Raw genomic sequence first — 26,701 nt, 5'->3', positions numbered from 1 at the left:
CCTGTCTGTCTCTCCCCTCTGCGGCCCTGTCTGTCTCTCCCCTCTGCGGCCCTGTCTGTCCCTCCCCTCTGCGGCCCTGTCTGTCCCTCCCCTCTGCGGCCCTGTCTGTCCCTCCCCTCTGCGGCCCTGTCTGTCCCTCCCCTCTGCGGCCCTGTCTGTCCCTTTCCTCTGCGGCCCTGTCTGTCCCTCCCCTCTGCGGCCCTGTCTGTCCCTCCCCTCTGCGGCCCTGTCTGTCCCTCCCCTCTGCGGCCCTGTCTGTCCCTCCCCTCTGCGGCCCTGTCTGTCCCTCCCCTCTGCGGCCCTGTCTGTCCCTCCCCTCTGCGGCCCTGTCTGTCCCTCCCCTCTGCGGCCCTGTCTGTCCCTCCCCTCTGCGGCCCTGTCTGTCCCTCCCCTCTGCGGTCCTGTCTGTCCCTCCCCTCTGCGGCCCTGTCTGTCCCACCCTCCCTCCTTCTGATCTGGCCCCATCCATCCCTCCCTCCTTCTGATCCTGGCCCCGTCAGTCCGTCCATCCCTCCCTCCTTCTGTTCCCAGCAGGGCTGTGGAGTCGGTAAGCCAAACCTCCGAATCCACGACTCCGACTCCCTCATACATGGCTCATGTTTAAGTTTAATTTAGTGATAAATTTACTGTAGTAAAATGGTAACATCAGGCTTTTAATCTTTATTATGATACAATTATCAAGCCATTTAGATAGAACATAAAATATATTTATTGGAATACAACTTTAGAACAAAAAAAATTTGCATATTTACAATTTATTATACACTTTGCAGCAAGTGGAAAAAAACAGTTTTCAACAAAAAGGTACTGAATAGCATTTGTGCAGTCTATGAATTTGTTCTGAGAAATAGTATCGCCTCCATCAGATCCTCCTTTATAGATGACCTCAAATCTGACCTAACTATTTTAAGGCTAGAGAACAACCTCTCTACACTAACTTGGGTTGGTGGCAAAGCAGTAACCACATGGGCAACATCTCTAACACTTTCAGGGTGTCACGAATCACAGGGAGGATATTTTTATCATCCCCACCGCTCACACTAATATGTCATGAATCGGGGTTGTTTGGTTGCCCCAGTTCTTTTCTGAAGGGGATTTATCTATATACCACTTTCCATTTCCGGTTTGGAACTTGCAGCTCTCTGGTGCCTCCCTTGCTCTCAGGTCAGACAGGGTACTGCACCTAGAATAATTAGTCACCAGAAAGGCTGCCTTACTTTTGTACTGGCTAATGGGCACACTGCAGCAAGGGCGATATAACTACTCCCACTCAGGCGGGAACAATAATTATCAACGCCGTCCGTCGCTGCCAGGTTTCCCAAACGCGCAGGACAAATCCGCTGCCACCAGCTCTCTGAATTAAGGGGTCAGGAGCCAACCCAATTTAGTAGCGTAATTCACTTCAGAGGACGTGACAGTACATTATAGAGCAAGGAGAAACAAAGCTAGTAATTTTATATATTTTACTCCAAAAAGGTAGGCAGTGTTTACAAAAGTATAAAAAGATATTATAAAAGTAGACAAGTATCGTATGTACCGACAGTTACAAATAAAAAGGGATTAATGGTGAAAATCAACTTACAGTTCCTTATGTCATTTCATAGCAGAACATGCGGTGTGGGGGAGGGGCGATACATCAAGATGCATTACAGAGCATCTCTCAGCTAGCTTCCTGGTCAAAGGCTAGTAAAAAATGAGCTCTCACGGTCTTATAGCCCCTGGTAGTGACATGACTGAGTGGGCGGAGCTATGTAATGCACTCCTACTTTCTCAGAGGGACTTAGGGAGTTATGGAACATTCATATCCACCGTAGCTCCAGGATGCAACCTCGTATAGCGACGACGGAATTACCATTGATCTTGTTTTGCGACTAGTATTCTATTAAGACCAGACATGACCTTGCTATGTAATGCGGGTAAGCAGTAATTCGTTTCTCGGACATTCAGGGTACAGGAAATTGGTATATGAATGAGTAGGTATAAGCATAGTATCGGTCACTTAGTATCTATACCTGAAAAAGAAGAAAGGACCCCTATACAATGGGGGAAGGACAGGCATATGGGCATACATATATCTTGAAGAGAGCATATATCACCAAGTTATGTTATTAAATAGCCGCTTCGCAACCTAAAAATAAAACATACCATATCCTTAAACAGAATGAAAAGTATAGCCAGTAAATTATGATAAACCTGTCTGTTCTGAGATCACTACTGTGACCCGTTGGAGGGCAATGTCCGGTTCAAACTCGGTAATAAAAGCAAGTGGAATTGTATGATTGTCATGTGGAAACAATGAAGTGAATCAAGTATTATGGTTTTAAAACCATGGTACCTTCTAAAAAATTACTTAGAACATGGCATTTTTACATTATCATGACACAGGGTATAAAGGAATTACTTCTTGCACAGTCAGTTTTGATGAACGATTGAACTCTTCTATCTACTTCTTTGAGAGCAAGTGAAAAATTTTGCTGAAATATGGTCAATCTGTTTTCTATGAGAGTGGAATCTTTTTCCCTGCAGCAACGCTTTTCCTGCTCCATGTTGTCCAAATACTTGTCAAAATTAAACTCCTCATCTGATGAGGATGAAGGAACGGCAGCAGCAACAGCACTGGCAGGACCCGAGTTCTCTTGCTCTTGGCCCACTCATCCTTACTGCTACCTCAATCAAAGCTTCTTTTCCTTTAGTATGCTGTTGATCATCCAGCAATATATGATGACTTGGGTCCACATAAACAGCTGCCAGAAGATTATTTTCTAATTGCAGTGTCTCTCTCATTGAAGCAGCAATGCCATCTGTGATTAAACCTCCTCTTTGAGACAGGCAAAACAACAAGTTCTTCCACTGCTTCATAAAACTGCCTGGAGTTAAATCCTTAGCTTGTAACTTTATAGTCACTGTAAATGGGTGATGAAGCAATTCCTTCAATTCAGCCACCTATGTCCATTGACCTTCACATAGTGTTACCTGAGGGTTTGCCATATCTACAAGGAAGGGTTTCAGCTCAAGCAATCGCTCAATCATTAAATAGGTGCTGCCCCACTGAGTGGCTTGATCCACAATTGTGCCTTTTCCAGCACGTCTCTTCAAGATGGAATCAATTTTAGGAGTTCTGGCAGCAATAGCCAATTTCCTCACTTTGCTAATCAGAGTTCCAGCATGCCCCTCTTGCAGACTATCTCTTGTTGCCAGCTGCAGCGTGTGCGCAACACAGCGCATGTGATGAATAGGAAAGAGGTGTGGAGCAGCTTCAACAAGATCATCTACTTGTGAAGAATCATTTTGCTGTTCTTCTGTAGTAATATCTGTGCTGAATCACATTCCAGAACACACACACACACACACACACACACACACACACACACACACACACACACACACACACACACACACACACACACACACACAAATATATGTCCTCATCGATCCTGTTACTGTATTTTCGAATTTCAGATGTTTGAAAATATTTTTTCCCCTTATATTCTATGTATAGTGTATGAAAGTCATCAGAGCAGCTAATTTCTCCAAATATGATATAAGAGGAAAAACAAACTAAAACATCAAGCATTCAGAGACAGCATATACTGGACTATTGATTTATGCAGTTTATTGAAAGTTTAGATATTTAGAAATTCTGAGATTAATGTAGGCTTTCGTTCCCTGTGTTTTTTTTTGCCCTTTATCTGTAGAGGAGGAGCTTCACTACGTATCTTGAACATAAACTGCAGCATAGATTCATCTCGGCTAAAAGTCTAGACCTTAAATCAGGAATAGGACAGACATTTATAGAACATTTCATAACTTTCCCAAATTTTTATGAAAAAAATATTTCCCACAAACTGCATTGAACTACTGTACCCAATTTATTATATATTTTAGGAGTCGGTCCATTTTATACCGACTGACTCCACCAAAATGGACTCCGACTCCACAGCCCTGGTCCGACCCTCCCTCCCTCCTTGTGTTTCGACCCTCCCTCCTTGTGTTTCGTCCCTCCCTCCCTCCTTGTGTTTCGTCCCTCCCTTGTGTTTCCGTTGATCCCTCCCTCCTAGTCTCCATCCGTCCCTCCCTCCCTCCCTCCCTCCTTGTGTTTCCGGCCCCGTCCGTCCCTCTCTCCCTCCTTGTGTTTCCATCCATCCCTCCCTCCCTCCTTGTGTTTCCATCCGCCCCTCCCTCCTTCTGTTCCCAGCCCCGTCCGTCCGTCCCTCCCTCATTCTGTTCCCGGCCCCGTCAGGCCCTCCCTCCTTGTGTTTCCGTCCATCCCTTCCTCCTTGTGTTTCCGTCCGTCCCTCCCTCCTTCTGTTCCCAGCCCCATCTGTTCCTCCCTTCTATTCCCGGCCCCATCCGTCCCTCCCTCTTTGTGTTTCCATCCGTCCCTCCCTCCTGTTCCCTTTCCTCCCTCCTTGTGTTTCTGGCCCCGTCAGTCTCTCCCTCCTTGTGTTTCCGGCCCCGTCCCTCCCTCCTTCTGTTCCCGGCCCTGTCCGTCCCTCACTCCTTCTGTTCCCGACCCCGTCCGTCCCTCCTTCTGTTCCCGGACCCGTCCTTTGTGTTCGTCCCTCCCTCCTTGTGTTTCCGGCCCCGTCCGTTCCTCCCTCCTTGTGTTTCCATCCCTCCCTCCCTCCTTGTTTACGTCCATCCCTCCTTGTGTTTCCGTCCGCCCCTGCCTCCTTGTGTTTACGTCCGTCCCTGCCTCCTTGTGTTTCCGTCCGTCCGTCCGTCCCTCCCTCCTTCTGTTCCCGGCCTCGTCCATCCGTCCCTCCTGTTCCCGGCCTCGTCCGTCCCTCCCTCCTATTTCCGGCCCGTCGTATCTCCCTCACTCCTTATGTTCCCATCCCTCCCTCCTTCCTTGTGTTCCCGTCCGTCCCTCCCTCCTTGTGTTTCTGGCCCCGTTCGTCCATCCCTCCCTCCCTCCTTGTGTTTCCGTCCCTCCCTCCCTCCTTGTGTTTCCGTCCGCCCCTCCCTCCCTCCTTGTGTTTCTGTCCGTCCGTCCCTCCCTCCTTCTGTTCCCGGCCTCGTCCATCCGTCCCTCCTGTTCCCGGCCTCGTCCGTCCCTCCCTCCTATTTCCGGCCCCATCCCTCCCTCCCTCCTTCTGTTCCCGGCCCGTCGTATCTCCCTCCTTCCTTGTGTTCCCGTCCGTCCCTCCCTCCTTGTGTTTCTGGCCCCGTTCGTCCATCCCTCCCTCCCTCCTTGTGTTTCCGTCCCTCCCTCCCTCCTTGTGTTTCCGTCCGCCCCTCCCTCCTTGTGTTTCTGTCCGTCCGTCCCTCCCTCCTTCTGTTCCCAGCCTCGTCCGTCCGTCCGTCCCTCCTTCTGTTCCTGGCCCTGTCCGTCCCTCCCTCCCTCCTTCTGTTCCTGGCCCCGTCCGTCCCTCCCTCCTTCTGTTCCTGGCCCCGTCCATCCCTCCCTCCTTCTGTTCCTGGCCCCGTCCCTTCCTCCCTCCTTGTGTTCCCGTCCGTCCCTCCCTCCTTGTGTTCCCGTCCATCCCTCCCTCCTTGTTTTTCCGTCTGTCCCTCCTGTTCCCGGCCCCGTCCATCCGTCCCTCCTTTTGTTCCCGACCCCGTCCGTTCCTCCCTCCTATTCCCGGTCCCATCCGTCCCTCCCTCCCTATGTTTCCGTCCGTCTCTCTCTCCTTCTGGCCCCGTCCCTCCTTGTGTTTCCGGCTCCGTCCGTCCCTCCCTCCTTGTGTTTACGTCCGTCCCTCCCTCCCTCCTTGTGTTTCCGACCCCGTCCATCCCTCCCTTCTTGTGTTTCCGGCCCCGTCCATCCCTCCCTTCTTGTGTTTGCAGCCCTGTCCCTCCCTCCCTCCCTCCTTGTGTTTTGTCCCTCCCTCCCTCCTTGTGTTTTGTCCCTCCCTCCCTCCTTGTGTTTTGTCCCTCCCTCCCTCCTTGTGTTTCGTCCCTCCCTCCCTCCTTGTGTTTCGTCCCTCCCTCCCTCCTTGTGTTTCGTCCCTCCCTCCCTCCTTGTGTTTCGTCCCTCCCTCCCTCCTTGTGTTTCGTCCCTCCCTCCCTCCTTGTGTTTCGTCCCTCCCTCCCTCCTTGTGTTTCGTCCCTCCCTCCCTCCTTGTGTTTAGTCCCTCCCTCCCTCCTTGTGTTTCGTCCCTCCCTCCTTGTGTTTCGTCCCTCCCTCCCTCCTTGTGTTTCGTCCCTCCCTCCCTCCTTGTGTTTCGTCCCTCCCTCCCTCCTTGTGTTTAGTCCCTCCCTCCCTCCTTGTTTCCGTCCCTCCCTCCTTTTGTTCCCGGCCTCGTCCGTCCGGCCCTCCTTCTGTTCCCGGCCTCGTCCGTCCGGCCCTCCTTCTGTTCCCGGCCTCGTCCGTCCGGCCCTCCTTCTGTTCCCGGCCTCGTCCGTCCGGCCCTCCTTCTGTTCCCGGCCTCGTCCGTCCGGCCCTCCTTCTGTTCCCGGCCTCGTCCGTCCGGCCCTCCTTCTGTTCCCGGCCTCGTCCGTCCGGCCCTCCTTCTGTTCCCGGCCTCGTCCGTCCGGCCCTCCTTCTGTTCCCGGCCTCGTCCGTCCGGCCCTCCCTCCTGTTTCCGGCCCCGTCTCTCCCTCCCTCCTTGTTTCCGTCCCTCCCTCCTTTTGTTCCCGGCCTCGTCCGTCCGGCCCTCCTTCTGTTCCCGGCCTCGTCCGTCCGGCCCTCCTGCTGTTCCCGGCCTCGTCCGTCCGGCCCTCCTTCTGTTCCCGGCCTCGTCCGTCCGGCCCTCCTTCTGTTCCCGGCCTCGTCCGTCCGGCCCTCCTTCTGTTCCCGGCCTCGTCCGTCCGGCCCTCCTTCTGTTCCCGGCCTCGTCCGTCCGGCCCTCCTTCTGTTCCCGGCCTCGTCCGTCCGGCCCTCCTTCTGTTCCCGGCCTCGTCCGTCCGGCCCTCCTTCTGTTCCCGGCCTCGTCCGTCCGGCCCTCCTTCTGTTCCCGGCCTCGTCCGTCCGGCCCTCCTTCTGTTCCCGGCCTCGTCCGTCCGGCCCTCCTTCTGTTCCCGGCCTCGTCCGTCCGGCCCTCCTTCTGTTCCCGGCCTCGTCCGTCCGGCCCTCCTTCTGTTCCCGGCCTCGTCCGTCCGGCCCTCCTTCTGTTCCCGGCCTCGTCCGTCCGGCCCTCCTTCTGTTCCCGGCCTCGTCCGTCCGGCCCTCCCTCCTGTTTCCGGCCCCGTCTCTCCCTCCCTCCTTCTGTTCCCGGCCCGTCGTACCTCCCTCCTTCCTTGTGTTCCCGTCCGTCCCTCCCTCCTTGTGTTTCAGGCCCCGTCCGTCCCTCCCTCCTTGTGTTTCTGGCCCCGTTCGTCCATCCCTCCCTCCCTCCTTGTGTTTACGTCCATCCCTCCTTGTGTTTCCGTCCGCCCCTCCCTCCCTCCTTGTGTTTCTGTCCGTCCCTCCCTCCCTCCTTCTGTTCCCGGCCTCGTCCGTCCGTCCCTCCCTCCCTCCTTCTGTTTCCGGCCCTGTCCCTCCCTCCCTTCTTCTGTTTCCGGCCGTGTCCCTCCCTCCCTTCTTCTGTTCCTGGCCCCGTCCGTCCCTCCTTCCTTCTGTTCCAGGCCCCGTCCGTCCCTCCTTCCTTCTGTTCCTGGCCCCGTCCCTTCCTCCCTCCTTGTGTGTCCGTCCCTCCCTCCTTCTGTTCCCGTCTGTCCCTCCCTCCTTGTGTTCCCGTCCCTCCCTCCTTGTGTTTCCATCCGTCCCTCCTGTTCCCGGCCCCGTCCATCCCTCCCTCCTTCTGTTCCTGGCCCCGTCCATTCCTCCCTCCTATTCCCGGCCCCATCCGTCCCTCCCTCCTTGTGTTTCTGTCTGTCCCTCCCTGTGTTTCCGTCCGTCTCTCTCTCCCTCCTTCTGTTCCCGTCCCTCCCTCCTTGTGTTTCCTGCCCCGTCCGTCTCTCCCTCCCGCCTTGTGTTTCTGGCCCCGTCCCTCCCGCCTTGTGTTTCTGGCCCCGTCCCTCCCACCTTGTGTTTCTGGCCCCGTCCCTCCCTCGTGTTTCCGGCCCCGTCGTCTCTCCCTCCTTGTGTTTACGTCCGTCCATGCCTCCCTTCTTGTGTTTATGGCCCCGTCCATCCCTCCCTTCTTGTGTTTCCAGCCCCGTCCGTCCCTCCCTTCTTGTGTTTCCAGCCCCGTCCGTCCCTCCCTTCTTGTGTTTCCAGCCCCGTCCGTCCCTCCCTCCTTGTGTTTCCGTCCCGTCCCTCCCTCCTTGTGTTTCGTCCCTCCCTCCTTCCTTGTGTTTTCGTCCCTCCCTCCTTCCTTGTGTTTCCGTCCATCCCTCCCTCCTTGTGTTTCCGTCTGTCCCTCCCTCCCTCCTTGTGTTTCCGGCCCCGTCCGTCTCTCCCTCCTTGTGTTTCCCTCCTTGTGTTTCCATCCGCCCCTCCCTCCCTCCTTGTGTTTCCCTCCTTGTGTTTCCATCCGCCCCTCCCTCCCTCCTTGTGTTTCGTCCCTCCCTCCTTCCTTGTGTTTCCGTCCATCCCTCCCTCCTTGTGTTTCCGTCCATCCCTCCCTCCTTGTGTTTCCATCCGCCCCTCCCTCCCTCCTTGTGTTTCCGTCCGCCCGTCCCTCCTTCTGTTCTCGGCCTCGTCCGTCCGTCCGTCCCTCCTTCTGTTTCCGGCTCCGTCCCTCCCTCCCTCCTTCTGTTCCCGGCCCGTCGTACCTCCTTCACTCCTTGTGTTCCCCTCCCTCCATCCTTGTGTCTCCGGCCCCATCCGTCCCTCCCTCCTTGTGTTTCCATCCGCCCCTCCCTCCTTCCTTGTGTTTCGTCCCTCCCTCCTTCCTTGTGTTTCCGTCCATCCCTCCCTCCCTCCTTGTGTTTCCATCCGCCCCTCCCTCCCTCCTTGTGTTTCCGTCCGCCCGTCCCTCCTTCTGTTCTCGGCCTCGTCCGTCCGTCCCTCCTTCTGTTTCCGGCTCCGTCCCTCCCTCCCTCCTTCTGTTCCCGGCCCGTCGTACCTCCTTCACTTCTTGTGTTCCCCTCCCTCCATCCGTCCCTCCCTCCTTGTGTTTCTGGCCCCGTTCGTCCATCCCTCCCTCCTTGTGTTTCCGTCCGTCCCTCCCTCCTTCTGTTTCCGGCCCTGTCCCTCCCTCCCTTCTTCTGTTCCTGGCCCCGTCCGTCCGTCCCTCCCTCCTTCTGTTCCTGGCCCCATCCGTCCCTCCCTCCTTCTGTTCCTGGCCCCGTCCGTCCCTCCCTCCTTGTGTGTCCTTCCGTCCATCCCTCCCTCCTTCTGTTCCCGTCCGTCCCTCCCTCCTTCTGTTCCCGTCCGTCCCTCCCTCCTTGTGTTCCCGTCCGTCCCTCCCTCCTTCTGTTCTCGTCCGTCCGTCCCTCCCTTCTTCTATGTCCGTCCGTCCCTCCCTCCTTGTGTTCCCGTCTGTCCCTCCCTCTCTCTGTGGCCCTGTCCATCAATCTCTCCCTTTTTGCCCTGTCCGTCCCTCCCTCCCTCCTGTTCTCAGCCTTTTTTGTCCCTCCCTCTGTGGCCCTGTTTTTCCATCTTTCCCTTTGTGGCTGCCCCATCCCTCTGTTTCCTGCTCTGTCCCTCCATCTCTTTCTCTGTGGCCCTGTCTGTCCCTCCCTTTGTGGCCCTTGCTTAGACCTCCTCCGTAGCTCCCTCTGTGGCAATCCCATCCTGTCTGCTGTCCATATCTTGTGTGATCGGTGCCCCTCTGCCCGCAGGAGTGCGTGGACCCGTGCTGTAATGCTAGCAGCTGCCAGCTGATGCCCGGGGCTGAGTGTGCCTCTGATGGCCTGTGCTGCAAGCAGTGTATGGTAAGCCACCATCCCTCTTCTCTGGGTACAACATGTCTGTGCCCAGGCTCCGTTGACTAGTGTCATGTCACTGTACTCCGCAGGTGAAGCCCCCTGGAACTCTGTGTCGTCAGGCATGGGGAGAGTGCGATCTCCCAGAGTACTGCGATGGCGCATCTCCCCACTGCCCCGCCAATGTCTACCTGCAGGACGGGGAGCCCTGTGCCACTAGAGGGGCGCACTGCTACTTGGGGGAGTGCCAAAGTCTCCACAAACAGTGCCAGGATCTGTGGGGCCCAGGTAAGGATGAGTAGTATTGGGGAGTCACGGCTGGAGGGCTGTGGAGAATGATGGGGGTGCTTTTCCTGTTCCTGCAGGGTCATATCCAGCATCCGCTTCCTGCTTTGCTTTAGTGAATGTGAGAGGAGATAAATATGGAAATTGTGGCCGGACATTAAACGGCTCCTACCTGCCCTGTGTCTCCAGGTATGCCCGCCTGATGCAGGTCCCCACAGTGGCTGACAACTGCTGATCGCCCACAGCTAATCTGTGCATCTCTGCAGGAACGTCCTCTGTGGCAGCATTCATTGTGTCGGCGGCAGACAACGCCCCCTACTGGGTGCCAATGCGGAGATCATTCCCATCAAGCTTTCAGTGAATGGGACGGAGAACTCCTGTCAGGGCACCTACGTTAATCTGGAGGATGATGTGTGGGACTCTGTTCTGGTGAAGACTGGCACAGTCTGTGGCCCGGGAAGGGTAAGTACAGATGGGTGCACCACGCTGGGCCGTGCCAGCTACAAAGGACAGGGGAGACCAGAGGGTGGTCCTGGGGGGAGTGCTTATTGCACTTTCTCCTGTGATGCCCGTTCTGCCCGTCCTCATCACTGGCCTCCTGCTGCTCCTCCTCTAGGTTTGTGTCAATCAGCAGTGCCGAGATTCTGCAGAACTCAAGGTCCAGGCGTGCCGGAGCCGATGTGGTGGACACGGGGTGAGAGATGGTGGTCCCTCATGTATTACCTTCTGTCCCTGGCCACTGTCTTCTAGCCATCTATCACAGGCTGCCCTCATCTCTTCACCTTTTCCCTATGTCGCCGATCACCCTCCCCTTGTCACCTCCTGGCTTTATCCTCCCTTGTCCACCCTTGTCAACTTCCGTCATCACCTTTCTTCCCTGTGTTCCGCCCTCGTCAGTCCTCCCTGTGTCACCTGCTGCTCTCGTCCTTTCTTTTAATATCGCCTTCCACCCTTGTTCGTCCTCCCCGTGTCGCCTTCCGCCCTCATCCTCATCATTTCACTGTCACATTCCCTCATTGTCACCCTCCTGTCTTAGGCCACCCTTGTCAATCCTCTCTCCCTCCCCGTTCCGGTATCACCTTTTGCCCTCGTCCATCCTCTTCGTGTCACTATCCGCTTTATTCCATTCTACCCGTGTCGCCTTCCACCATCGTCCATCCTCCCCATCTTTGACCACCCTCGTCTGTCCTCCTTCTGTCGCCTTCCTTCCTCCCTGTATCACCTTCCGCCCTCGTCCGTTCTCTCTGTCACTGTCCAATCCCCCCATTGTAACCTCCCACCATTGTCAATCCTCTCTCCTTCCCCTCCAGAATCGCATTAACCCTCGTTCGTCCTTCTCGTGTGGCCTTCCGTCCTCGCCGTATCACCATCTGCTCCCCTCCTTGTTACCTTCTGTCTTAGGCCACTCTTGTCAATGCTCCCTCTCCCCCTTTCGATATCACCTTTCGGCCTCGTCTGTCCTCCCGTGTCACAATTCGCTCCCCCATTGTATCCTCCCGCCTTAATCCACCATTGTCAATCCTCTCTCCTCCCCCACCCGTGTCTCCGAGCGCCCTCGTCAGTCCCCCCCGTATCACCAAATGTCCTCGTCAGTTCTTCCCCCCCCCCCCCCATGTCGTCGAGTGCCCTCACCAGTTTTCCCCATGTCGCCGTGCGCCCTAGTCAGTCCTCACCGTGTCGCCGAGCTCCCATGTCAGTCCCCCACCGTGTCACCGAATGCCCTCGTGTCACTTTTTCCCTCCTTTCTGCCACCCTCATCCGTTCTGCTCATGTCACCTTCCATCAGTTTCTCCGACCGCTCTCTTACCGTCCTCTCGTCGCCGACTGCCCCTGTCCCCCTCGTGTCGCCATCCGTCCCACCCGTCAGGCACCGTCCTCCTCACTCCTCCTCTGATTGCAGGTATGTAACAGTAATGGGAACTGTCACTGCTCCCCAGGCTGGGCTCCTCCGCTGTGCGGCTCGTCTGGCTATGGTGGCAGTGTGGACAGTGGTCCGGTGGCCCTGGAGGATGGTGAGGTTCTGTCTGTTCTTTGAGCAGTTCGTCCTCCATTATTATCAGGATCTGTATTTATGCTTTCTGTGTCCAGCCCGCAGCTCATTTTCCAGCACAGTGGTCCTGGTTATCCTGGTCATTCTCCTCCTCACCCTCCTCCTCTTCTGTTACTGGAAGCGCGGACCAATACAGCGGAGGCTCGGAAATATCTTCCCCCAGAGCGGGAAATGTCAGTACAGGTGAGGATACTGTATACACATATACTCTGTATGTGTGCCGCCCCCAATCTGTACCTCCTTCTCTCCAGGGTGACCTTGACAAGCTCCCAGCCCCGACCCCAGCGCCCGCCACCGCCTCACAGGACGCAGAGTACAGAGATGCAGCTGATGTCCGCGGGGCCCCAGGTGAGGAGGAGTAGACGCTGCTCCGTCCTGTAGGGATGGCAGGAGCAGAGGGGAACAACTCATCATCTACACCCTTCCTGGGAGTCTCGGTCATAGTAGTTACACTGCTAGCCATGCATGTACTTGTCATGTTCTATACGTGTTCACCCTAACGACTAACCTGGCACGATATTAATGTCTGACTCTTCTCTACCTCCATCCAATCTGTCTTTGTGTCCTCCCATCCTGTCCATCTGTCTCCATGTGTTGCTTAGTCTGATACTGACGGCCAAGAGCGGCCCGACCCTCCATCCAAGCCTCTGCCGCCTGACCCTGTGCAGAAGCATTGCCAGGTAATGTAGGGGAGTGCGGTGTGTCCTGGTGGCCCGGTTCTCTGCGGAGCTTCTGTACCTGCATGCTGCTTCTGTATAACCTCCGTCTACGGCACGTAAGTGCCTCTCATTGCCCGGCTCAGTCTTTCTGCATGGCTGTAAGTCATTCTCACCGCTTTCTTCATCCAGGCTGCTGCTGCTCAGGACAGGCCACCTGCCCCAACTCGGCCCCTTCCTGAGGATCCTCTCCCACGTCGGGCCCAGGTAACCGGCAGGGTGCTGTGTACACCTGGGCAGGGGAACCTGAGAAAGGGAGGCTTAATGTGTATCCAGTGTAAGAGGCAGATGATACGCAGGGGACGTATGGCCAGAGATGTGGGGGTGAACCTATACCATGTATATAGAGAAGATGTGGCAGATAACTGCGATAGAAAAAAGAGAACATGGCCACGTGCTAACCGATTAGTGAGCAGGAAGAAGACAATATAAAGGAAGGCACGTACCCCAAGATCTACAAACCATGGAGACTACCAAGACATAATCATCAGCCTCATGGATTCCCTACAGCAACTAATCTTCACACGTCTCATGTGATTGCGGCTTTATATAATCCTCACATGTCTCTTCTTCATGTGATCACGGCCCTGTATAATTCTCACTCGTCTCTTCTTTGTGTTCATGGCTCTATATAATCCGCGCAGGACTCTTCTTCATGTGATCGCAGATCTATATAATCCTCACTTCTCTTCTTCATATAAATTGTGGCGCTATATAATCCTCACACGTCTCTTCATGTCATCACGGCTCTATATAATCCTCACACGTCTCTTATTCATGTGATCACGGCTCTATATAATCCTCACACGTCTCTTCTTCATGTGATCGTGGCTCTATATAATCCTCACTCGTCTCTTCCACATGTGATCGTGGCCCTATATTAACCTCACACGTCTCTTCTACATGTGATCGCGGCTCTATATTAACCTCACACGTCTCTTCTACATGTGATCGTGGCTCTATATAATCCTCACATGTCTCTTCATCTGATCTCAGCTCTATATTAACCCCTTTAAGCCCCGAGGGTGGTTTGCACTTTAATGACCGGGCCAATTTTTACAATTCTGACCACTGTCCCTTTATGAGGGTATAACTCTGGAACGCTTCAAGGGATCCCGGTGATTCTGACATTGTTTTCTCAAGACATATTGTACTTCATGATAGTGGTAAAATTTCTTTGATATTACCTGTGTTTATTTGTGAAAAAAAACGGAAATTTGGCGAAAATTTAGAAAATTTCGCAATTCTCCAACTTTGAATTTTTATGCCCTTAAATCACAGAGATATGTCACACAAAATACTTGATAAGTAACATTTCCCACATGTCTACTTTACATCAGCACAATTTTGTAAACAAATTTTTTTTTTGTTAGGGAGTTATAAGGGTTAAAAGTTGACCAGCAATTTCTCATTTTTACAACACCATTTTTTTTTAGGGACCTCATCACATTTGAAGTCATTTTGAGGGGTCTATATGATAGAAAATAACCAAATGTGACACCATTCTAAAAACTGCACCCCTCAAGGTGCTCAAAACCACATTCAAGAAGTTTATTAACCCTTCTGGTGCTTCACAGAATTTTTGGAATGTTAAAAAAAAAAAAAAAAAAAATGATCATTTAATTTTTTTTCACAAAAAATTTACTTCACATCCAATTTGTTTTATTTTACCAAGGGTAACTGGAGAATATGGACCCAAAAAGTTGATGTACAATTTGTCCTGAGTACCCCGATACCCCATATGTGGGGGTAAACCACTGTTTGGGCGCATGGCAGAGCTCGGAAGGGAAGGAGCGTCATTTGACTTTTCAATGCAGAATTGGCTGGAATTGAGATGGGACGCCATGTTGCATTTGGAGAGCCACTGATGTGCCTAAACATTGAAAACCCCCACAAGTGACACCATTTTGGAAAGTAGACCCCCTAAGGAACTTATCTAGATGTGTGGTGAGCACTTTGACCCAAAAAGTGCTTCACAGAAGTTTATAATGTAGAGCCGTAAAAATAAAAAATATTTTTTCACAAAAATGAACTTTTCGCCCCCAATTTTTTATTTTCCCAAGGTTACCAGAAGAAATTGTACCCCAAACGTTGTGCAATTTGTCCTGAGTACGCTGATACCCCATATGTGGGGGTAAACCACTGTTTGGGTGCATGGCAGAGCTCGGAAGGGAAGGAGCGCCGTTTGACTTTTCAATGCAAAATTGGCTGGAATTGAGATGGGATGCCATGTTGCGTTGGGGAGCCCCTGATGTGCCTAAACATTGAAACCCCCCACAAGTGACACCATTTTGTAAAGTAGACCCTTAAGGATCTTATCTAGATGTGTTGTGAGAGCTTTGAACCCCCAAGTGTTTCACTACAGTTTATGACGCAGAGCCGTGAAAATAAAAATTCTTTTTTTTTTCCACAAAAATTATTTTTTAGCCCCCAGTTTTGTATTTTCCCAAGGGTAACAGGAGAAATTAGACGCCAAAAGTTGTTGTGCAACTTGTCCTGAGTACGCTGATACCCCATATGTGGGGGGCAACCACCGTTTGGGCGCATGGCCGAGCTCTGAAGGGAAGGAGCGCCATTTGGAATGCAGATTTAGATGGAATGGTCTATAGGCGTCACATTGCGTTTGCAGAGCCCCTAATGTACCTAAACAGTAGAAACCACCACAAGTGACCCCATATTTGAAACTAGACCCCCCCAAGGAACTTATCTAGATGTGTTGTGAGAACTTTGAACCCCCAAGTGTTTCACTACAGTTTATAACGCAGAGCCGTGAAAATAAAAAATCATTTTTTTCCACAAAAATGGTTTTTTAGCCCCCCAAATTTTTATTTTCCCAAGGTTAACAAGAGAAATTGGACCCCAGAAGTTGTTGTCCAATTTGTTCTGAGTACGCTGATACCCCATATGTTGGGGTAAACCCCTGTTTGGGCGCACAGGAGAGCTCAGAAGGGAAGGAGCACTGTTATACTTTTTCAACGCCGAATTGGCTGGAATTGAGATTGGATGCCATGTCGCGTTTGGAGAGCCCTGATGTGCCTAAACCATGGAAACCCCCCAATTCTAACTGAAACCCTAACCCAAACACACCCCTAACCCTAATCTCAACCACACCCTTACCCCTAATCCCAACCATAACCCTAACCACACCCCTAACCCTGACACACCCCTAACCCTAATTCCAACCGTAAATGTAACCCTAACCCTAGCACTAACCCTAATGGGAAAATGGAAATAAATACTGTATTTTCTGGTGTATAAGGTGACTGGGCGTATAAGACGACCCCCAACTTTTCCATATAAAATATGGAATTTGGGATATGCCTGCTGTATAAGACGGGGGTCATCTTATACGCCCAGTCATCTTATACGGCGTGTGGTTCCCAGGGTCTGAAGGAGAGGAAACTCTCCTTCAGGCCCTGGGATCCATATTCATGTGTAAAATAAAGAATAAAAATAAAAAATATGGATATACTCACCCCTCCGAGAAGCCTGGCTGTCACCGCTGCAAGCGTCTGCCTCCGTTCCTAAGAATTGCAGAGCGTGAAGGACCTTCGATGACGTCACGGTCTTGTGATTGGTCCGTGACCGCTCATGTGACCGGTCACCTGACCGTGACGTCATCGAAGGTCTTTCACGAGCTGCAATTCTTAGGAAAGGAGGCAGACGCTTGCAGCGGTGACAGCCAGGCTTCTCGGAGGGGTGAGTATATCCATATTTTTTATTTTTATTCTTTATTTTTTACATGAATATGGATCCCAGGGCCTGAAGGAGAGTCTCCTCTCCTTCAGACCCTGGGAAACATCCAGGATCGCTCCCTGCACACGCCGTACCCGGCGTATAAGACGACCCCCGACTTTTGGGACAATTTTTAGGGGTTAAAAAGTAGTCTTATACGCCGGAAAATACGGTACATTTTTTTTATTTTTTTTTTTTTCCCCCCTAACTAAGGGGGTGTTTTTATTTTTCCCTAACTAAGGGGGTGATGAAGGGTGGGTTTGATTTACTTTTATAGCGGGTTTTTTAGCGGATTTTAATGATTGGCAGCCGTCACACACTAAAAGACGCTTTTTATTGCAAAAAACATTTTTTTGCGTTACCACATTTTGAGAGCTATAATTTTTCCATATTTTGGTCCACAGAATCATGCGAGGTCTTGTTTTTTTGCGGGAGGAGTTGACATTTTTAATGGTAACATTTTCGGGCATGTGACTTTTTTTTTATTGCTTTTTATTCCGATTTTTGTGAGGCACTATGACCAAAAAACAGCTATTCATGAATTCCTTTTGGGTGGGGGGGGGGGCGTTTATACCGTTCCACGTTTGGTGAAATGGATAAAGCAGTTTTATTCTTCGGGTCAGTACGATTACAGCGATACCTCATTTATATATTTTTTTTATGTTTTGGCGCTTTTATACGATAAAAACTATTTTATAGAAAAAAATAATTATGTTTGCATCGCTTTATTCGGAGGACTATAACTTTTTTTATTTTTTCGCTGATGACGCTGTATGGCGGCTCGTTTTTTGCGGGACAAGATGACTTTTTCAGCGGTACCATGGTTACGTGTATTCATCTTTTTGATCGCGTGCTATTCCACTTTTTGTTTGGCTGTATGATGATAAAGCGTTTTTTGCCTGGAGGTTTTTTTTTTTTACGGTGTTAACCCCTTCAGTGAACTAGTGGGGCAGTCTTATAGGTGGGGTCGTTACGGACGCGGCGATACTAAATATGTGTACTTTTATTGTTTTTTTTATATTTAGATAAAGAAATATATTTATGGAAACAATATTTGTTTTTTATTTAGGAATTTTTTTTTTTTTTTTTTCACACAACCAAATATATATATTTTTTTACTTTATAACATTGCCCTGGGGGGGGCATCATGTTATAAGGTCAGATCGCCACCTCCCTGCAGGACCCGGATGCAGCCCCGCGTTCATTTTGGATCCGGGGCCTGCAGGGAGAAGAAGGTAGGAGACCCTCGGAGCAACGCGCAACGCCACATGCTTCCCTATACCGCCGGAACACTGAGATCATGATTGATCGCAGTGTGCCGGGGGTTGATGTGCCGGGGGCTGTCCGTGACCACTCCTGGCACATAGTGTCGGATGTCAGCTGCGATAGCTGACACCCAGCCGCGATCGGCCGCACTCCGCCCGTGAGCGCGGCCGATCGCTATAACGTATTATCTCATCACTGGGGATTAAGTCCCAGGTCACCTTGACGGGATAGTACGTCAAATGGGATTAAGGGGTTAACCTCACACATTTCTTCTGCATGTGATCACGGCTCTATATAATTCTCACACGTCTCTTCATGTGATCTCGGCTCTATATAATCCTCACACGTCTTTTTCATGTGATCTCAGCTCTATATAATCCTCACACATCTCTTCTTCATGTAATCGTGGCTCTATATAATCCTCACACGTCTCCTCTTCATGTGATCGCGGCTCTATATAATCCTCACACGTCTCCTCTTCATGTGACCGTGGCTCTATATAATCCTCACACGTCTCTTCATGTGATCGCGGCTCTATATAATCCTCACACATTATTATTATTATTATTATTATTTATTGTTATAGCGCCATTTATTCCATGGCGCTTTACAAGTGAGGAGGGGTATACATAATAAAAACAAGTACAATAATCTTGAACAATACAAGTCATAACTGGTACAGGAGGAGTGAGGACCCTGCCCGCGAGGGCTCACAATCTACAAGGGATGGGTGAGAATACAGTAGGTGAGGATAGAGCTGATCGTGCAGCGGTTGGTTGATCGGTGGTTACTGCAGGTTGTAGGCTTGTCGGAAGAGGTGGGTCTTCAGATTCTTTTTGAAGGTTTCGATGGTGGGCGAGAGTCTGATGTGTTGTGGTAGAGGGTTCCAGAGTAGGGGTGATACGCGAGAGAAATCTTGTATACGATTGTGGGAAGAGGAGATAAGAGGGGAGTAGAGAAGGAGATCTTGTGAGGATCGGAGGTTGCGTGTAGGAAAGTACCGGGAGATGAGGTCACAGATGTAAGGAGGAGACAGGTTGTGGATGGCTTTGTACGTCATGGTTAGGGTTTTGTACTGGAGTCTCTGGGCAATGGGGAGCCAGTGAAGGGATTGACAGAGGGGAGAGGCCGGAGAATAGCGGGGGGACAGGTGGATTAGTCGGGCAGCAGAGTTTAGAATAGATTGGAGGGGTGCGAGAGTGTTTGAGGGGAGGCCACAGAGCAGGAGGTTGCAGTAGTCAAGACGAGAGATGATGAGGGCATGGACTAGGGTTTTTGCAGATTCTTGGTTGAGGAATGAACGGATTCGTGCAATATTTTTGAGTTGAAGTCGGCAGGAAGTGGAAAGGGCTTGGATATGTGGTTTGAAGGAGAGATCAGCGTCAAGGATAACCCCGAGGCAGCGAGCTTGTGGGACTGGGGAGAGTGGGCAGCCATTTACTGTAATGGATAGGTTCGTTGGGGGGGTCACGTGAGATGGGGGAAAGATGATGAATTCTGTTTTGTCCATGTTAAGTTTCAGAAATTTAGCGGAGAAGAAGGATGAAATAATGGACAGACATTGAGGGATTCTGGTTAGTAGGGAGGTGATATCTGGTCCAGAGATGTAGATCTGTGTGTCATCAGCATAGAGGTGATACTGAAAGCCATGAGATTCTATGAGCTGTCCCAGGCCAAAGGTGTAAATGGAGAAGAGCAGGGGCCCAAGGACTGAACCTTGTGGGACTCCGACAGAGAGGGGGCGAGGTGAGGAGGTGGTGTGTGAGTGGGAGACGCTGAATGTCCGGTCTGTTAGGTATGATGAGATCCAGGATAGGGCCAAGTCTGTGATGCCAAGGGATGAGAGGGTCTGTAATAATAGGGAATGGTCCACTGTGTCAAAGGCAGCCGACAGGTCGAGGAGGAGGAGAACAGAGTAGTGTCGCTTGCTCTTGGCGGTTAAAAGGTCAGTGGTGACCTTAGTTAGGGCAGTTTCAGTGGAATGGTGTGGCCGGAAGCCAGATTGTAAGCGGTCAAAGAGGGAGCAAGAAGAGAGATGGGAGGACAGTTCAAGGTAGACGTGTTGTTCCAGTAGTTTTGAGGCATAGGGGAGAAGTGATATAGGGCGATAGCTAGATACAGAGGATGGGTCAAGAGAGGGCTTTTTGAGGATAGGTGTGATGGAGGCATGTTTAAAGCTTGAGGGGAAAACACCATTTGTTAGTGATAGGTTGAAGAGATGGGTTAGGGTTGGGATGAAGATTGTGGTGAGGTTTGGGATGAGGTGGGTTGGGAGCGGGTCAAGTGCACAGGTGGTGAGATGCGATCTTGAGAGTAGAGTGGCGAGTTGATCTTCTGTAATGGTGGAGTAGTTGGTTTTGGAGGTGGAGGGTAGGGAAGTTGGGAGGAAGGGCTCTGGGGCTTGTTGACCAAAACTGTCTCTGATGTTATCAATCTTCTGCTTGAAGAATGAGGCAAAGTCTTCAGCAGAGATAAGTGAGGAGGGAGGAGGTGCTGGGGGACGGAGGAGAGAATTGAAGGTGTTGAATAACTGTTTAGGGTTGTGAGACAGGGAGGATATGAGAGATGAGAAGTAGGTTTGTTTAGCTGTGGCGAGTGCGGTCTTGAAAGTAGTGAGGGACTGTTTGAATGCGATTAAGTGGTCGTTGGAGTGGGATCTTTTCCATCTGCGCTCAGCAGCCCTGGAAGCTCGCCTCAGTTCTTTGGTCAGGCTGGTGTGCCAGGGCTGTCTGTTGATTTTGCGAGCTTTGGTATGTGTAAGTGGGGCAGCAGATTCCAAAGCTACAGCTATTGTGGTGTTATATAGAGCGGCAGCGTCATCCGCATTGTGTATGGAAATTATGTCTGTGAGAGGGAGGAGGGATTCAGAGAATGAATGTAGGTCAAGATGTTTAAGATTTCTGCGAGGGTGTGAAAGTTTGTGGGGTCGGGACTCTAGACATGGAGTGGAGAGAGATGAGAATGTGAGAAGGTTGTGGTCAGAGAGAGGAAGAGGCGAGTTAGAGAGGTTAGATAGGGAGCAGAGGCGGGTGAAGATGAGGTCCAGTGTGTGACCATCTTTGTGAGTGGCTGCAGAAGACCATTGAGTGAGGCCGAAGGAGGAAGAGAGAGATAGAAGTTTAGTGGCAGCTGAGAGGGAAGTGTCAATGGGTATGTTGAAATCGCCCATGATGATAGTGGGGATGTCCGCAGAAAGGAAATGAAGTAGCCAGGTGGTGAAGTGGTCAAAGAAGGTGGTGGCTGGCCCTGGGGGGCGGTAAATGACAGCCAGTTGGAGGTTGGAGGGGGAGTAGATGCGCACAGAGTGCACCTCAAAGGAAGGGAGGGTAACAGAGGGTGGCAGTGGGATTGGGGTGAAGGAGCAGTTATCTGACAGGAGAAAACCAACTCCTCCACCATGCTTGCTGCTGGGGCGGGGTGTGTGAGAAAGGTGGAAGCCACCGTAAGAGAGTGCAGCAGGGGAGGCCGTGTCAGAAGGGGTGAGCCAGGTTTCGGTGATGGCTCTATATAATCCTCACACATCTCTTCTTCATGTGATCGCGGCTCTATATAATCGTCACACGTCTCCTCTTCATGTGATCGCGGCTCTATATAATCCTCGCATGTCTCCTCTTCATGTGATCGTGGCTCTATGTAATCCTCACACGTCTCCTCTTCATGTGATCGTGGCTCTATGTAATCCTCACATGTCTCCTCTTCATGTGATCGCGGCTCTATATAATCCTCACACGTCTCCTCTTCATGTGATCACGGCTCTATATAATCCTGACACGTCTCTTCTTCATATCATCGCGGCTCTATATAATCCTCACACGTCTCTCCTTAATGTGATCTCCGCTCTATAAAAATCCTCGCATGTCTCCTCTTCATGTGATCGTGGCTCTATATAATCCTGACACGTCTCTCCTTAATATGATCACGGCTCTATATAATCCTGACACGTCTCCTCTTCATGTGATCGCGGCTCTATATAATCCTCACACGTCTCCTCTTCATGTGATCGCGGCTCTATGTAATCCTGACACGTCTCTCCTTAATGTGATCACGGCTCTATATAATCCTGACACGTCTCTTCTTCATATCATCGCGGCTCTATATAATCCTCACACGTCTCTCCTTAATGTGATCTCAGCTCTATATAATCCTCACACGCCTCTCCTTAATGTGATCACGGCTCTATATAATCCTCACACGTCTCCTCTTCATGTGATCTCGACTTTTTATAACCTGATACGCCTCTCCTCACACGTGCTGTTTCTTCCGCAGGTTTTGTCCTTCTGTAAGCCTCCTCCCCCTAAGAAGCCGCTCCCGTTGGTCCCCGAACTGCAGTGCCAGGAACCGCTGCTTGTTGTACCACAGTACCCGGAGCACCTCTCTGCTGTACCCGCATGGTATGATCATTTCAAGCTCCGGTGCTCTACCTGACTCCTCATCTTGGGATCCTGATTGTTGTTTTTGTGTTGTAATTTTTTTAGGTCTTGGGGAAGAGGGGGGTGGGGCTGTGATATTTTCCTTCCCACAGGTAACTGCCTGTCTACAGGAGCTGCCATTGTTGCTTTCCTTTACATGTCTCCTGTGGTAATTTTATCCTCATGTGATTTTTCTGTTATTTCTAGGCTTGCTCCTCTACCACCTCGACCCTCATACACACGACAGACCCCTAAAGTGTAACCTCCGGAGGCACCCCGGATTTGAAGTCTAATGACAACTGTGCACATGATACGGGAGACAAGTTTTCCTTGTATATGTCTCGTACACGCATCTCCCCACTGGACGTGTGGGGGCCTTGCTGTCCCCGGGGACATTCAACTTTATTGTGTGGGAGAGTTTACATGAACATATGCAATAAATGGGGGTGTCTGGGGCGAGAGACACAGGACGTTGCCCTTTTTTTTTTTTTTTTTTTAGACTATGTGAAGGCTCCTGTTTATTGGAACTGGTATTGTGTGATGGTGATGTGGCTTGGACTGGGTGGATGATCAAAGGACCCTTCATTCCTTTATTGTTGAGGAACAGGGGCAGAACTCCTGGTAGATTCTGTAGTCGATCCGCTGGTGTGCCAGGGACTGGTTTGGTGGACAGGGTAGGGGGCTACTCGCGAGTCTTCCCAGGATCGGCCGGCAGGAGAAGGGATGTCCGGGATCTACATGGGATCAGTCTGCAGCTTGTGGATTCTTCCCTGGATCTGTCAGCACTTGAAGGCTTTTCCAGGAATCAGCCAACAGGGGGTAGCATTTTGCGATGGCAGATTGTGCAGGTTTTGTATGTGTGGATTGTATATAATATAAATGATAAAGAGTCCATGTGTGATGTCGTCATTGTACCCCACTGTACCGTGTATCACACAGAATTTGATCTAGCTGGTGGTATCACATAAGGTTAGATACACTGGCTTATCTGCACACTCTGTGATGATTGATGGCTAGAGTACGGCCACCTCTCCCTGGTGCGGAGCCGTACAAGACTATACCGAGGCTGTAGCTTGCCTTGGGCTGAGGCTCCAGATCAGAATCTTCTCAGTCTCTTATGAAATGTGGCTGCAGACCGACTTCCTGAGGCCATTGCAGCTGTTTTTTCAGTGGTCATGTGACCTATGACCTCAGAGTCCAGGGCTGGGCACATGGAGAATGTGCTAGCAAGATCTTCAAGCCCCAGTATCTTCAGCCTCCTGAGCGCTGCCACCCACCGGATCCTGCAAGAAGAGAACGGGCAAGTGCAATGAAAAGAGGCATCAACAGTGCATTGGGCTAAAAAAAAAATTGGGGTTGACTGGATCTTTTGCAGTGAACGGAAGATTCACAATAACATGTGCTGACTAGTTCTTGCTCACTAAGACCGGACTTTGCACAGAAAAACGAGGGGGTGAGAGTGGATCCTGCACATCAACAAGAGGTACTGACCTGGTCCTAGTCGCATCAACAGGATCCTACATATTTAAAAGAGATGATGAGTAGATCCTGTGCATTAAGAGGACAGGGCGAGCGTATCCTTCCACTGGAGGGCTGTGATAAGAGGAGGCAACCGGATCCTGTGCGCAAAGACTGGATCCTGCACAGTGAAAAAAGGGCAAGAGCAGATCCTCTGTACCGTGAAGAAAAGCTGACAAGATCCTGCACACAAAGACCAGATCCTGTGTACTGTTTACAGGGTGACCATATCCTGTGCTCTGTATAGAGGGGCTTGTCATATGCTGCTCATAAAGACTAGAGAAAAGAGAGCCAGTGAATCTACACATTGAAAACTCTGGGTGAACCAATTAAGGTGAGCAGATTCTGTACTGTAAAAAGATAGTCCGAGAATGAAACTTACATACTGAGAGGAGGAGCTGACAGGGTCCTGTGCACTAAGACTGGATCATATGCTCTAGAAATAGGGAACAAACAGAAACCGAGCAAATCCCATCCAGTGAATAGAGGTGCAACTGGATGTTTTTCAGTGAAAGAGGCCAGAAGAACCTGCACAGTGAAAAATGGGGGCGAGAGTGAAACCTTTGCACTGAGGATAGGGGATGACTGGATCCTGTGCACTAAGAAGAGTGGGTGAGGGGATCCTGTGCACTTGAAGCGATGGCCGGGGGACCACCACGGTGCAGGAAGACTACCATACACAAGATGAGGTGCAAACAACAAAGGGTAGATTTATTGGAAGGTAAGGAATGAAGTGGATGAGGAAGATGCAAACGGGTATACATTGGTAAAATATAATTTACAAGAGTTATATTCTTTAGCTTGTCAGTAAAATAGCACGGTGCTCCAACTGTTACAGACTCAATATATGTCACACAAGTAAATGCAAACAATAAACAAATAATGATGCTAATCTACGTATAACCTCCCTGGCTTTTACTAACCAGGCCACACGGCTCCCATGTACTGACTATTGAAGCCTACACTAGGCCCTAACGTGCACAAAACAGTAACAAACTCACGGTGATGTTGGGGACTCAGATCCAGTCCCGGGGACCCCCAGCAGTCTAGTACGGTGGTGCGCACGGCTTTCTGCCAGCTCCATGAAACGTGGTCTTCTTGCCTCGGGTCCTGGAGGTGCTCCTGGAAACTGTAAATCTCTTTCTCGGTTTCTTCGTGGCCTCTCAAATTCACACAGGACAGCCACTCTTGCTGCATTGGAAAAGTCTGTCAAATTTCACAAGTCCACTCCATTACAGGCTGTGGGTCCTCTCTCGCAGCAAACAGCACAAAGTTCTCTCTGCAGCAGCTTCAGTTCTCACACACGGTCCAGGCTTCATCGGCTCTTCCAAATTCAGCTCAATGAACTCATGTCCAGCTCTTCCAAACAGCAGTAGATACATACCTCCCAACTTTCGAAGACGGGAAAGAGGGGCAAAGCGCGCCGCAGCAAATTTTAGGCCACGCCTCTGACCACACCCATTCATAATTAGTCACACCCATATCCACGTCCCAACCACACCCATTTAGCACTGCCGATCACACTGTTTCATATACAATAATTATAAACAAAAAAATATGGCCAGACAGTGCCCCATACTGTATAATGGCCACACATGATGCTCCATACTGTACGATGACCACACATGACGCTCCATACTGTATAATGAACACACATGACGCTCCATACTGTATAATGACCGCACATGATGCTGCACACTGTATAATGGCCGTACATGATGCTCCATACTGTATAATGACCGCACATGATGCTCCATACTGTATAATGACCGCACATGATGCTCCATACTGTATAATGGCCACACAGTGCTCCATACTGTATAATGGCCACACAGTGCTCCATACTGTATAATGGCCACACAGTGCTCCATAATGTATAATGGCCACACAGTGCTCCATACTGTATAATGGCCACACAGTGCTTCATACTGTATAATGGCCACACAGTGCTCCATACTGTATAATGGCCACACAGTGCTCCATACTGTATAATGGCCACACAGTGCTCCATACTGTATGACCACACATGATGCTCCATACTGTATAATGGCCACACATGATGCTCCATACTGTATAATGGCCGCACATGATGCTCCATACTGTATAATGACTGCACATGATGCTCCATACTGTTTAATGGCCGCACATGCTGCATACTGTATAATGGCCGCACATGATGCTCCATACTGTATAATGGCCGCACATGATGCTCCATACTGTATAATGACCGCACATGATGCTGCATACTGTATAATGACCGCACATGATGCTGCATACTGTATAATGACCGCACATGATGCTCCATACTGTATAATGACTGCACATGATGCTCCATACTGTATAATGACTGCACATGATGCTCCATACTGTATACTGGCTGCACATGATGCTCCATATTGTATAATGACTGCACATGATGCTCCATACTGTATAATGACTGCACATGATGCTCCATAGTGTATACTGGCTGCACATGATGCTCCATACTGTATAATGGCCACAGTTCTCCATACTGTATAATGACATACAGGCACGCAGCTCACACACACGCTCACACACACGCACACAGCTCACACACATGGCTCACACACACGCAGCACACACACGCACACAGCTCACACACATGCAGCTCACACACGCAGCATCACACACACGCAGCATCACACACACGCAGTATCACACATACGCAGCTCACAAACACATGCAGCTTTGACACAAATGCATCACACACGCAGCCATCACACACGCAGCCATCACACACACGCAGCCATCACACACGCAGCCATCACACACACCAGATACCTCATACACACATGACACACATGCAGCATCTCACACACACACATGCAGCATCTCACACACACACACATGCAGCATCACACACACACATGCAGCATCACACACACATGCAGCATCACACACACATGCAGCATCTCACACACATGCAGCATCTCACACACACACACATGCAGCATCACACACACACATGCAGCATCTCACACACACAGCATCTCACACACGCATGC

The 26,701-nt window shown here is 50.8% G+C and overlaps 1 protein-coding gene across 12 annotated transcripts in view; it reads left to right on the top strand.

Annotated features, from left to right (window-relative positions):
* Positions 1 to 23,049, top strand: part of ADAM15 (ADAM metallopeptidase domain 15) — a 41,376-nt gene extending 18,327 nt beyond the window's left edge. Inside the window, exons 13-24 of one of the 12 annotated variants that reach the window (XM_077256100.1) lie at positions 9,613 to 9,705; positions 9,789 to 9,984; positions 10,062 to 10,170; positions 10,248 to 10,443; positions 10,598 to 10,675; positions 11,882 to 11,993; positions 12,070 to 12,214; positions 12,283 to 12,379; positions 12,634 to 12,711; positions 12,880 to 12,954; positions 22,015 to 22,139; positions 22,365 to 23,049. In XM_077256100.1, coding sequence (XP_077112215.1) covers positions 9,613 to 9,705; positions 9,789 to 9,984; positions 10,062 to 10,170; positions 10,248 to 10,443; positions 10,598 to 10,675; positions 11,882 to 11,993; positions 12,070 to 12,214; positions 12,283 to 12,379; positions 12,634 to 12,711; positions 12,880 to 12,954; positions 22,015 to 22,139; positions 22,365 to 22,419 — 1,359 coding nt within the window. In that variant the 3' untranslated portion in view covers positions 22,420 to 23,049. Of the gene's footprint in view, positions 1 to 9,612; positions 9,706 to 9,788; positions 9,985 to 10,061; positions 10,171 to 10,247; positions 10,444 to 10,597; positions 10,676 to 11,881; positions 11,994 to 12,069; positions 12,215 to 12,282; positions 12,380 to 12,633; positions 12,712 to 12,879; positions 12,955 to 22,014; positions 22,140 to 22,364 lie in introns of those variants that run through there. The other 11 variants (XM_077256109.1, XM_077256118.1, XR_013213733.1 and 8 more) reach the window with 11 other exon arrangements.
* Positions 23,050 to 26,701: the final 3,652 nt, after the last annotated feature.

The sequence above is a fragment of the Ranitomeya variabilis genome, chromosome 1 (assembly GCF_051348905.1).
Source record: "Ranitomeya variabilis isolate aRanVar5 chromosome 1, aRanVar5.hap1, whole genome shotgun sequence".
Taxonomy (NCBI): domain Eukaryota; kingdom Metazoa; phylum Chordata; class Amphibia; order Anura; family Dendrobatidae; genus Ranitomeya; species Ranitomeya variabilis.
This window is presented reverse-complemented; position numbering and strand designations above follow the sequence as displayed.